Genomic DNA, 14,610 nt, shown 5'->3' with positions numbered 1-14,610 from the left:
ATCATATGTCAACTTTTTCGCATATGGTTTATTTGAAATTATAACAGGCGGTTCATAACGACAAATTAACTTGAAATACCAAGTGTGTGATATCAAATTATTCGTAAAAAATGCTTTTTCCAAATATAGTAACGAGCCACCCTCGTTCCATTTGAAAAAATTGAGATGTGATTAAAAATACGATTTGGGCATCTTTTAACCGGCCAGGATAAGACACTAAAAACATTAGATGATCAAATCGATTTTTCCAAGGCTCCTTGATTAAAAATTAGTGTTTTTAATACAGCCAGGACACTCTAAATTGAAATTTAAAATACAATTTCTTTTTGAGCGAATATGTCAAAAGTCGACATATGATATGTCATTCGATTCAGAGTGTTATTTTCTATCGAATAAAGTAAAAAAATACCAAGGGTGCCATTTAAAAATCATAAGTTGTAGTTATTTACGGTGAAACAGGAAGTGACCGGTAACAATTGAATACGTCAATCAATCTTAATTTATGTCATATACTAGCATACCAAATCTCGTTTTTTTAACTGAAAAAAATAAAAAAGTTATAGGGGTGAGCCACTTTTGAGACTCACCCGGTATATTCGTCCCATTTAAACTGTGTTTTGAAAATGCACAGTTTCCGGATATACCCCTTTGAAAAAATGTTGAAAAAATTATGTTGTATTTTAAAAAAAATTGCCGAGAATTAAAAAATCTGTTTTTATTTTTTTCTCACCATGTACCTATGTACTTTTTTGACTAATTGTGGATACTAAAAAAATTAACTAATCGATCTGCATCGATCCTCGCCCAAAAAATCTTGCAAATGGGAATAAGTACAAGTCGATTTTTGCCGGAAAATTTTTTGAAGCTTTCGAAACACAGTTCAAATGGGACGATTATAGGGCTCCACTATACTTGTATTCATTTAAAACTTCCCAATATGGCGGACTTCAGTATGGGAGGCTTAAAAAACGAAAATCACTAGACTGTAGTTCAAATCGTTCAAATTGATAATCTGTGGTAAATCCAATTGAACTCTGACACTTGGCTGACATTGACGTTTACATGGACGTTTACGGTTCCTTTTTCTAAATATTTTCATTATTTTTTGAGTTTTTATTCACAAATTGTACTTGTATATTATATATATATATATATATATATATATATATATATATATATATATATATATATATATATATATATATATATATATATATATATATATATATATATATATATATATATATATATATATATATATATATATATATATATATATATATATATATATATATATATATATATATATATATATATATATATATATATATATATATATATATATATATATATATATATATAGTTAATCTTTTCACCGATCCGGAACTGAGGAATAGGCTGGAAGATATTCAAAATGTGTAAAACCCTTAAAAACGTATTAAAAAACATTGAGTCGTCCACAAATTCGTGAAAATTCGGTTTGTAATATGTATATGATAATAAATAGATTAAAACTTATATTTCAGGAAGCAGCGCGGGCATTACAGATTGTTGTAAATCAGTTTTAAAATATAAAGAAGGTTTAAAACAGGTTTAAAAGTTCAGTTAGTAGAGAAGACCTAAATATGAGATGAAATAACACTTGATAAAATAAAAAAAAAACCACCAAAGATCAAATAACACTTGAAATATATAATATGTACAATAATTGTAAGTAGTTTTTATGAATCTGTTTGATGTTTTATATTTCTTGAAATATATATTTTTTTACTTTACAGGATACACAAAGAATAATAAAAAATACAGTTACTCACTAAAAGCACTTAAGGTTTGTAATAGATGTAGTTAGAATATCAAACACTAAACCAAACCAAAAATTATGTTTTATTTTACTCGTATTCCTTACATTTGAAAGGAAAGTCATTTCATAAATAAGCAGAGGGACATTGTATAGTACACTCTATATCAGGGGCGTAGATAGGTGTATGCTATGGGGGTGGTACTATGATTAAGTCGCAAAAAAAATCACCCTCCGAATTTTTTTGTCGAACTAAAACGACGGCGATTTTTCTGTCATCAAAAAGATATAAAAACATAACACAAAAATTAAAATATAGATTTGTAAATAACAGAAACAAAAATGAAACAACGACGTTTATTAGTTAATTTTCTATAAACTATAAATAAAAAACTCTAAACTATCAAAAAAAAAACTATAAAAACTATAAACTATAAATAAAACTACAAAACAAAATCAAGTTTTCTAGTACGCTGTTTGGAAAACCTATCAATAACAGCATCAACATTTATTTCAATATCTTTATGGATATTGATTAGAGTTAACCCCACTAATCTGTCCTGGCCAATAAGAACACTTTGTGTGCTTTTAATTAGGTCCAACATATTATAAACGATAAATCAACATAATTAAAAGCATACAAAGTGTTCTTATATGTCGGATATTAATTAAAAAAAATCCTTTCATAGTCAATAACTATTTCAATTCTCGTATCTCGTCAAGCGTCAGGGGGGGGTACTGTCCCCCAGTACCCCCCCCCCCTTATCTACGCCCTTGCTCTATATTAATAATTATTTTTTATCCTATACTTGTTAGTTGACGCATCACTTACTAGGTATAAAATTTAGTACTGATTCCAAACCTATAGTTGTGGTTGTGACATATTCTGATGTGTTTCTGGCAATTTAAAATAAGTTAATATTTAAACAAACATTTCTGGCTTTCCTGACAGGAGTGTGAACACAAATTTAATAAAGGTATAATATGGATAATGTTCTGATTATTACAGTTTGCATGGATGTTTTTGTATGTTATTTTTAATAAAGTATATTTAATGAGTTTTTGAGTATTTCTTTTTCCATCAGAGGATTGTGTTCTAATCTTTATATATATATAAATTTCCATAAATTATATCTACAAAATTTATTACCTTATAACTTTTTGCTAAAGACTTTGCGGTTGATACAGTTTAACAGTATATAAAAGAATTATTTAAATAAGATGTATGAAAATATATAGCTGTTTTTGCACACATCAATTCAATTTGTGATTAACTGTACTGAAATAAAAACAAACTAAGCGAAATGGGGTGATCTATCAACTATAACATGAAACGCATAATCCTATTTCCAAGTCTTCTATTAATTTCACTTATTAAACAAATATAATTATTCAATAATCTTGATAATTCTAGGAACTCTCAGATATCGTCAAAACATGAAAACAAAAATTCACTTCCTATAGTTCTTACGTCCCTTTAACTGAAATATAAGAAACAGGGGAGTTAATATTCTCACTGTGAAAGTTTATAAAATACCTTTAAGTAAAATCTCTTCGCATCTGCGGTAAAATACCTTTATTCTTATTAAATAATTTCAATAATCTACGTTTTTATTTATGACAACCACCTAATTACCTAACTTTAACGTCAACTTGACAATCCTGAAAAATGTTATTGTTAACCAAAGAGCAAATAATGTTCTGAATTCGCTAACACCAACTTATTTTTCATTAAAAAAACATTACCAATTTTCGTAACTAGGTCGGCCATATTGAGGAACTTTTAAAAGAATTGTACTATAGCTCTATCCGTAGAGGCTTCACTAGTCGTTTAGCTACTTACCGTTTCCGAGATATTTGCGTTTTTTGATATTGGCAAAATGTCCACCTTAAATCGTTTTCTACGAGTTCTTATGAAAATCTAAGAAACGAAAAATAGGCCATAGGAGGACGCCATCAGTCCGACGCGACGCACGGTGCATAAATGGTTTCTTAGAATTGAAGGATTTGGTAGGTATTCAAAAAAAAGTTGAAAGAAGCAAAATTTCAAAGAATTTCCTTTGATTTGATAGATTTTTGGGCGTGGATCGATGCAAATCGATTAGTTAAATTTTTTAGTATCCCCAGTTTGTCAAAAAAGTACATACGGGTGAGAAAAAAAAATAAAAACCGTTTTTTTTTCATTTTTGGCAATTTTTTTAAAATACAACATAACCTAAAATGGGGGTCAAAATGGAGGTATATCCAGAAAATCGACAATCGAAATCTTTCTAACTAAATATCTCGGAAACTGCATTTTCGAAACACAGTTTAAATGGGGCGAATGTAGAGCTCCACTGGCTCTATCCGTAGAGGCCTCAATGGGGGGTTTAGCTACTTACCGTTTCCGGGAGGAAACATCTTATTTTTATTTACACCTTTATCTTACACCTAGCTAAGAAAATTTTTGGACGTTCAGAATCACAGAATACTGTTCTTTTTTCTGTCAATCTCGCACCTAGATCTTCCTCCACCTCTCCAAACCATTCCTTACTCCCCTAATAAAACCGTCTGCCTTTATACCCCGACAACAAACCGATTTTCCCCAAGAACAAAACCCCAGCGAGACAACGTCCGTCTCCAGCATTCTCCCGCTCCAGCCTCCAACCCCATCTCCTCCGGTCTTCTCTTGGGAGCGGCGCAGAACGTGAAAAAGGGGGGATGCATCCCTCCCGGTCCGGGAGGCGACTATTGACCTCGACGCGGGTCGATAGCCGCCGTCTGGCGGTGGCTTGGCGGCGGCGGCACCGGCGGCTGGAGTAAAAAGGGGGGCTGGAAGGGGGGGATCTGATGCTGCATGCACCGATCTGCATAGCGGAAAATGGGGTGTCATCTCGTAGGAGCGCTTATTAATTGATATGGACGGTCGTATAGCTGAAGAGCTGTGCCGGGTAAATTAGATTTTCTTTGAGATCTTCTACTACACAAAAAGGGTCAAATTTTTTAATTTCGTTTTAATTTTTATATAGTGTCACGGAATGAAGTCCGCGTCATATATGGGATTTTTTATGACTTAATTGATTTATGTTGAAATTTGACTTCAACGTTACTTTGTGCTTTCAACTGGATTCTTTGAATAAGAAGACTAAGGAAGCAGCATAGTGCTATGGTCCTTCCGTGCATGTATTCATTCATGGTGGCCGGAAAAAGCACTCTAGGGTGGGGATCCTTGACAGTTCTGTTTAACGATTCATTTGACACATTTGAATTTGATTTGAAATTTTGTGGATTTGTCAGTCTTTACGGAGCTTATTTTATGTTATTTATTATTTATTCTACTACTGATAGTTGTATAAAGGTACTAAATCTAGATGGAAACTTCTGGCAGAACTTAAATTAACAGTGACACTATCGCGATTTATCGAAAAAGACTCTAAAATAGTTGGTTGTGTAGCGTGCGGTAGATCTCGGCAAAAATTGAGTGAAATAATGGAACAACTTTTCGCTAGTAAGTGACTATATAATATACATACGTGTAGTAAACCGATCATTTATGAAATACACTTAAATTAACTAAATGATATATTTTTCTTGCATTTTAACTTTTATTTATTACTTGTCAAAGAATTTAGATACGTTAATTTGACTTACCTGCTTCAGTAACGTATCGGATGTTTGTGTTAATAAATACTTATTATAACTTATCTATTTTTATTAGAATTATATATTTTTATAACAATTTTAATAACTACCAACATTTATTCATAACGTAAAATAAAACAACAAATTATTGAGTCTACCCCACGTCTACCCTACATTATAGTTTTACATTTTTTAAATAAAATTAGAACGGCACTGATAAACTGGAATTTAAGTCGACCATATTTGAGGCCCATCGCGGTGGACCTAAGATTTTTGATATGCTCCTTCCTTAGTCTTCTTATTCAAAGACTGGATTATAAATGACATAATGAAATATAACCTGTTTTCTGTTATATCTGTCAAATTTGATATTTAAATTAATAAATTGTGTGTGTTAAAACAGGGATTATTTGCCGAATTTTGAAAAATTTTACACGAAGTGTTTTTCAAAAGGGGCCCTTAGAACTTTTTTATATTTTTTTCAAATAAAAAAACAGATTTGTTATGTACGTATACGACATAAATCAGAATTGACCTGACGTTTTCAATAAATTCAATTAGTTTCGGTCACTTCCTGTTTCACCGGAAACCACTACAACTTTTGCTGTTTAAAATAATGGTCTTTCGGTATTTTTTACTTTATTTTTTTATTTTATTTTTTATGTTATTCGATAGAAAATTACATTTCAAATAGAATAACATCTCATATGTTAACTTTTGACATTTTCACTTAAAAAAAATAGTATCTATACTCTCGTTTTTTTTCTCAGGTAAGATTTCGACATATGATGACAGAAAAAAAGCAGGTGACGTCCATACCAATCCATTTATTTCACTAAAAAAAGTTTCTAATATTTTTTAAGTTATTAAGATACTATTTTCTTTAAGCATATAGCCGTCCATACTAAAATATGTTAATATCTCGAAAACTGCGACTTTGACTGATTTTGATGTTATTACAAATTTTGTTGCAAATATTATTCCTAATCTTAATTTGAAAACCGCGTTTCGCTAGCTACTGTAATTTTGGAGTTACGATTTTTTAAAATTTTTAACCCCCTCCCATACCCCTTACCAACCCCCCACCCCCACCAAAAACTAATGACCAGATTCTCGGGTGCCACAGTATTTTTGTGCCAAATTTGGTTAAAATCGGTTCAGCGGTTTTTGAGTTATCGTGTTACAGACGGACAGACGGACGGACAGACAGACAGACAGACAGGCACCATGAAAATATTTTGTATTTAGATCATTTATGACACAAGTAACTCATTTTGAGTGAAATTAAAAAAACTTTTTTTTTGCCGATCCTAATAGCCTACCATACCTGGTATGGTCGGCTAAAAAAATTCAAGTCAGTTTATTTCAGGGTCAAATCACTGAAAATATGATGCGACTGTTGTGTGGTAATAATTTCTGCATCGGCTGGTTAGGTTGTGTTTAGAAAATTTTACTACCCCGTATATGAAAAGTTAAGTTGTTTAGGACGTATATTCATATTAAGTTTTTTTTCTTTAGAATAGGCCCAAGAATCACCTCCTTAACTATTAGCATGTCACTAAGGAACGCCCTGTATATACATACCAAATCTCGTTTTTTTTTAAATAAAATGTGTGATCCACTTTTAAAAAAGTTATAGGTGTGATCCACTTTTGAAAAACATCCGGTATTTTAATAATTGTTTATCTATTTTGTCTATATATTTGTAGACTTGTTTAGGCGGCAACATCAATATAATTTCCCTTTTCGACGTTTATCTAGTACGGACCTGGCGTTCCTGACGCCGACGTCGGCGTCAATGAGTGACGTCACTGGTGTCTGGCCACGCCCCGCGTACCCAGGCCCTTAATTAAAGGACGATTTTTGGCAGAAGAGGCCTCGGATTTCATTCGGAAAAAAGCGCTTTTTACTACGCGGCGTAGCGTGGAGTACGTTAAAACGTAAATAAATGAACAGAACAGTTGTACAACTGAACAGGAGTATACTATGTTGAGTAAGGGGTGTAAAATATCAAACGATGTATGAATCAAAGGTCGTTTAAGACTATACAGCCTGATGGCATGTATATTTTAGAAATAGAAATACATTTGAAAATGTATTTGTATGCTAAACCATACCATATACAGGGTGTTTCAAAACAAATGCGAAAAACTTCAGGGGGTGATTCCTTGTTCAAAATGAAGAGTAGTTTGCTTTATAAACGTTGGGTCAAAAGTCAACCATTAGGGAGATATCGCGGTACAAAGATGGCGGAAAAATAATGTTTTTATTCTTTATCTTGAAAACGAAAAACGATAGACTAATGGCATTTTATGGAAGCATTACTGTTATGAAAACATACTTTCTGGTAATTTTCTCACTTTTTTAAAATGAGTGGAAGGTGTTGAAATAAACTACCCCTATCATTCTTGTTAACGAAATTAAAAAAAATGCTTATCAAACACATGCAAAAAAATTAATTTGGATAGTTTAGTTTGTTTAGAAACTTTTTTATCTCTTGTGTTTTTTTGATAAAACTCACCGATTTGAATTTAAAAAATAAAATGTAAAGCATTACATATCAGGACAAAAAACATTTTTAGATAAAGAATCTAGTGGGCTGCTCTAATTTTTTAGGAAAAAATCTAGTCGGCCGCTGTCACTTTTTAGGATGTTTTTAATATTATTTTATTGACATTACTCTACTGCAATACGTTATTATCTAGATTCTTATTCTTATCGTTATTATCACTAGATTCTTTATCTAAAAATGTTTTTGATCCTGATATGTAATGCTTTACATGTTATTTTTTAATTTAAAATCGGCGAGTTTTATCAAAGAAACACAAGAGATAAAAAAGTTTCTAAATAAACCAAGCTATCCAAATCAATTTTTTTTGCATGTGTTTGATAAGATTTTTCTTTAAATTTCGTTAACAAGAATGATAAGGGTAGTTTATTTCAACCCCTTCCACTCATTTTAAAAAAGTGAAAAAATTACCAGAAAGTGTGTTTTCGTAGCAGTAATGCTCCCATAAAATTTCATTAGACTATCTCTTTTCGTTTTCAAGATAAAAAATAAAAACATTATTTTTCCGCCATCTTTGTACCGCGATATCTCCCTAATGGTTGACTTTTGACCCAACGTTTATGAAGCAAACTACCCTTTATTTTGAACAAGGAATCGCCCCCTGAAGTTTTTCGCATTTGTTTTGAAACACCCTGTGTATTGGAATTGGATAAAAAAAATTATAACTAAAGTCCCGTCGACACATAACATTTTAGTTCTGTAAATGGATGTCAGGTAAAACGGATGAAAGACTAGTGTATTGTAGCTGTAGACTAGAGTGTCCGTTATTTATTAAGGTTGGTCATTTCTCTCACGACACCCTCTAAATTTTTAGTTTATTGTCTAAAAAAAGCAACAGACTATTAAACTACTAAATTTGTTATTTAAAAAACGGTTAGTTTTTAAAGGCTTGGACACGCATAATTTATTTTGTTTTTTTACATATTTTGAAATTTAAAAAAAAATACTACAGAGTGTTCCAAAAAGTTGGGTTATTGATTAACCACGGTTCTGCTTAAACTGCTTGACGTAAAAAGCTTATTTTTGGCAAACGGATTTTTCGAAAGTCAAATTCCAACGAGATGAAACTACCCCTCAAATATTACCAAGTTATACATATAATAATATCGCCATATTGTTTTTTCTCATGCTGACATAAATGTGAGAAAATTTTATCCAGTTTGTATGTTAATGGAAATTCTGGCTTTGCTTTATCATCACCATTATACTCTGTTTTTTTTCTCAGGTAAGATTTCGACAGACTATGACAGAAAAAAAGCAGATGACTTCCATACCAATCCATTTATTTCACTAAAAAAAGTTTCTAATATTTTTTAAGTTAACTATGGATGGGTTTATAAGTAAATACGTCATGCGTCGTCTCTTGTTGTTTTTAACCACTTTTATTGGTTTATTTCAAAAACGACAGATCATGTTTCAATATTATTGGTTTGACGCAACGATAACGACAAACGGACTCCGATGCGTATGAACCCGACTTTAGATTTTTGAGAGTTGTCAAACTCTAGCCAAATTATAGGTTATAATTTTGTGTCAAATTTTTTGGACTGTGTTGTTACTTGTGTTTCGTGTTTTTTAAAATTAAGTGGAGGAAAACTCGAAGGAAAATTAAGTGTTGACCCAGACCATAGTTTACAGTTAATATTCGGTGCCCAGAGACCGCCAGAAACACAGTTTGCCAGACACTATGACTTGCTATGGCCAGAGAGTTGTATTAGCCACAAATAAAGTTGTATACCATCTCGTATATGGTACCAAAAACTGGAGTTTCTGTAAAATAACATCACACGATAGGTAAATAATACATTTCAGTACTAGCAGACAAAATTAAGATAAAAGTTAATTAACCAAGATTAGATTTTTTCAGTTTTATACAGTTTTTTTGCAATATTTTGAAGTAATTACTTGTCACTCAAAATTTAAATATATTAATTATGCGTTCCAATTGTACCAACATATTTCTTTGTAAAATAAAATAAACTACTTTGAAATTAAAATGACAGACACATCTATCACTGTCAAGGATTTTGTCGTTGGACAGACTATACAAATGATTAATACGACGCGAACGAAGTCGCGGGTACGCGCTAGTTCTGTATAAGAATATGAGATTATCATGGCTGCGAAAGAACAAGATCGAGAGAAAAAAAATATTAGCAAAAAGTGGCAAATTCCCATGAAATTTAAATGGGAAATGAATCGTCTTTGGGGCAAATTTTATTGTGAATATTAAGGGTTTACATTAGTCTGTTATTTTTTTTAGACAATAAACTAAAAATTTAGAGAGCCAAAGTCATTATTGCTTGCTCTTCTCATTAATACATAAACACTGCACTTAATTGTTGCACTTCTCATTAATACATAAACCTTTCTTCGTTATTTTAAGAATATAACAAAAAATATAAAGGGGAAACAACCGTGTTACTATTGCTTTAATTACTTCTCAAGACAGCTTATCGTAGATTTCCATCGATGTGTGTAGTACTTTTGTCTTGTGCCTCCTATCTCAACAACTCGTTTCTGTCTTTCAACTAACGACCCGATAAGAACCAGCTCCTTTTCTCTAATTGAAGCAAAGTGATCGTTTTCAAAACAAAGATTCCTATTGAAAATAATAAGATAATAATGTCCTTTTTGCGTGGGCTACGGCTAGTGAGAATTTCTATACCTCGAGGATTTACTAATAAGGAAATTAAATCATTAGCCGCTTTCGGAGTGTTTGTACAAGATAAAATGGTTCGGCTTGTCTCGTGGGCGAGTGCATTTAACAAGTAGTAAGGCACACCGTGTTCTCGATTTTATTATTTGCACTTAATAATGCCGCTGGTGGTTTTAATCTTAATTTTAAATCAACAGCGCCTAATTAATTCACGTCCGCCTCGTACTGAATCAAATATCTACGATACTTTTTTCTATTTTGGATCTGATTTTAGACATAGGCGGATCTATAATTTTTTTTCAAATCTGAAAAAAAATATTTTTTTGGAGAAATTCTTTGGATTTTCATCTATTTATTTATATCTATTTATTATCTATTAAACTTGCGAGCATAGTAATCGGCCCACTGTAAACTTTTGACTTTGACTGTGTCTTTTAGTCTATTTATCAGACCAAGAAAAAAATATGAGCTGTTTCAAAGACAATTTAACATGCTTTAATATGAGTATAAATTTATCCAAAATACTTATCGTTTATATGCGTAGCAACGGCTAAACAAATGAAAGGCATTTGTGTTGTGGTGACAATAAGAATAAAAAAACTTATCAAATATTGCAATTACTACTTTACAGTTACTTTGTAGTCGAAATTTGCACATTGTTCTTTCATTGTATGATTTGTTGTGTTTCATTGTTTGCTTAGTGTTTCAATTTAATGCATACATTACGGAAAAAGGCTGCCAAAGTAATCGCTTTAATTGAAAATGGACTTAAACAGAGAGCTGTAGCTCGGCAACTGCATATGAGACGCGGAGCGGTTCGAAGAGTGTGTGAACGATATGAGGAGACTCGATCCTTTCGTAGGCGACCTGGCACTGGTGGAAAGAGATATACAACAGATCGTGATGACCGCTTTATTGTGTCAACAATATTAAGAAATCGGCATTTTAATGCTATTCGGGTGCAACAACAGCTCCGTGAAACACGAGGAGTGACTGTAAGTCAGAGGATAGTAAAACGAAGAGTGAAGGAAAGTAACATGACCCCCAAAACACCCGCAATTGGTCCAAAACTTACCCCAGGTCATCGTCAAACACGCCTGCCTTTTGCACAGAACATCTGAATTGGCCACTAGAACAATGGGAATGTGTTTTATTCTCAGATGAGACCAGGATATGCCTCTATGGTAGCGACCGAAGAAGAAAAGTGTTCCAGAGGCCAGATGAGCGATTCGCAGAATGCTGCATTGAGGAGCGGATTGCTTATGGTGGTGGTTTCTGCATGATCTGGGGTACAATTTCTATGACTGCGCGAACCGACCCAGTTTTTATCCGTTGGGACGACCGTCGGCACTGGAGAGGAGGTTTAACTGGTGCTAGGTATTTTGAGGAGATTTTAGCAGTTCATGTGGTACCTTACGTCGACTACATTGGAAGCAAATTCACTTTTATGCATGACAATACGAGAGCACACACATCAAGAATCGTACACGATTACATTTCAGAAGTCGGTTTTCGGGTTATGGAATGGCCAGCATGCAGTCCAGACTTAAACACGATAGAACATTTATGGGATGAGCTAAAACGAAGGATTCGTACTAGACAAAGAGCCCCAACCTCTATCCCAGAGCTCATTGTTGCAGTATAAGAAGAGTGGCTTAACATACCGCAAGCAACAATATCAAACTTGATTGAATCTATGCCAAACTGTATGAGAGATGTTGTAAGAGCAAGAGGGGGTCATACACATAATTGAAAATTTATTTTAGTTGTCAATCAATAAATAAATAAATAATGGCATACATCTTAGTAATAAAAAACGATAATTTGTTTCATGCATTAATTTAATAATTTTAATCCAAAGAAACCGAAATACAAATTAATATCTCTAAACTCTTTTCAAAGAATATAAAATTGTCTTTCACACAGAATATATTTTTTCTTTATCTGGCATATATATTTGTATGTCAGGTATATTCTAAAAAATATATAGTTAACTTCAAAAGTTTGCCTTGGGCCGATTTCTATGCACGCAAGTGTATTTTTATATTTTTAACTTTTGCCACAGCTCGTATAACATGTGACAAAATTTCATGGCGGCTGATTTAAAAATCTTTTTTTTGTTACAGGTTATCTTCTGACAAGGGTGGAAGGCAAAATAGGATCTCCTGAAAAACCTTTAAGCGACTTGGGCTTAATATCGTATCGTTCTTATTGGAAAGACGTTCTGCTAAATTATTTGTGTTCTCGAGCAGGGACCACATTGTCAGTTAAAGATATAAGTCAGGAGGTAAGTTCTTCTCTCTAAAAAAGGCAATAATTTTATTATTTATCTGTAAAACTTTTTCTGCACTCAAAGGGCAACATGCAACTTTTATTTTTCGCATATATGGTTTATTTGAAATTGTAACATGCGGCGCATAACGACAATTTGACTCGAATTGGAGCATGTGATTTCTAAATGCTGTTGGCTTACAAACTTATCTATTTATTTAACAGTCTGTTTCTTTTTATATAAGGATCCTAAACAAACCGTCTGTTTACATTTTCCTTGTTTCTATATTGGGTCAAAACAAATCAATGTATATATGGCTAGTTTATCTTTTAAAAATGTTTGTTCTTTACACTATCATTATTTTGCAGATGGCTATCCATTCCTATGACATCGTCTCCACTCTCCAAGCCCTTGGCATGATGAAGTATTGGAAGGGTAAACATATCATCCTGAAAAAACAAGATGTCTTGGACGAATACGTGGAAAGGGTGAAGCGTAGAGGATCCCTACTCAAAGAGGTAGACCCCAGCTGTTTGAAGTGGACCCCACCTCAAAGTCAAGCGTCCGTATGAGAATCGGAGTAAAGTCTTTGATTCTAACCTGGAAACAAAGACGACCAAAAGGTATTTTATGTCAGCTATTATATAGCGATCTCAAGAGTGTATGCATATATTTTTGTATATATTTTTCTAACCGTCTGTATAGTTAGAAGTCTGTATTTTAAAGTCCAATTTTTACGTTCATATTATTAAGATATTATTACAGTTATATATTTTTTGTATAACCATCTTATAAAGATAAAAGTGACAATCTATCTACAGGATGAGTTTTCTACGATGTCCTCTATCTTGTGGTATCTCGGAAACTACTGGAGATAGAGAGTCGGTTAAATGGGGAAAGAATTGCAGTTTTGTGGGGTTATAAATATGCGCCTTTCAGATTTTTGAATAAGTTCATGGCTTACTAGATATTTCGAAAAAAAAACAAATTTTGGCTATTTTAAAAATTGTCCCTAATTCCATTATAATCTATTTTAGACAAAGAGCTTTCAGATAAAAGTTGTAGATAATCACATCCCTAATGAGTTTGTGTTCTCCGCTTTTTTCTAAACCCCACCATTTTTGACATATGACACAAACATATATTTTTTTAAATGGAAACCATAGTTGGCCTTGACTTCATAAAAAGCACCATTTTTTAAGCTTTTTAGCGATTTAAGCTATAATATGTTTTTTTTTTACAAAATTACTGAGTTATAGCCAATTCTTATCTTTCTTGACTAATTTCACTTATTACAGTTGAGGGTTGGAACCTTTGGTGTTACACAGCAAAATAAAAACACTAAATCACCACAATACACCAAAACACTTTTACTTTTACACTGGACGCGCGTTTCGCTAACCATGTTAGCATCATCAGCAGATGATTATAAACTAAAATACAATATACAAGTTGAGCGTTTATATACTCGCCCAGTGGGCATCGAGTGGGCGTGGCAAAATCTAGCCAACCGAGTCAGAGCCCACTTAGCGTAACAGTTAGATTTCCGCCACTAGAGTAGTAGGAACAAAGAACTTGAAGGAATTGGACCGTTGTCTCTGTTCATACTATCTTTACATTTATTAATTCTGATGCTTTCATATGCATCTAATTGCCTGTAATTTGAGACTTGTTTAATTAATTTTAAATTA

The 14,610-nt window shown here is 32.6% G+C and overlaps 1 protein-coding gene across 1 annotated transcript in view; it reads left to right on the top strand.

Moving 5' to 3' along the window:
• The window catches only part of LOC115878777 (histone acetyltransferase KAT7), a 133,298-nt gene extending 119,512 nt beyond the window's left edge, over positions 1-13,786 (top strand). The window contains exons 13-14 of the mRNA XM_030895376.1: positions 12,774-12,934; positions 13,288-13,786. Of these exons, the coding sequence (XP_030751236.1) occupies positions 12,774-12,934; positions 13,288-13,491 (365 nt within the window). The 3' untranslated portion in view covers positions 13,492-13,786. The remainder of the gene's footprint in view (positions 1-12,773; positions 12,935-13,287) is intronic.
• Positions 13,787-14,610: the final 824 nt, after the last annotated feature.

The sequence above is a fragment of the Sitophilus oryzae genome, unplaced genomic scaffold, assembly GCF_002938485.1.
Source record: "Sitophilus oryzae breed Bouriz unplaced genomic scaffold, Soryzae_2.0 scaffold_1525_pilon_pilon, whole genome shotgun sequence".
NCBI classification, from domain to species: domain Eukaryota; kingdom Metazoa; phylum Arthropoda; class Insecta; order Coleoptera; family Curculionidae; genus Sitophilus; species Sitophilus oryzae.
Note: the sequence above shows the minus strand (reverse complement) of the source record. Positions and strands in the feature narration are given on the sequence as shown.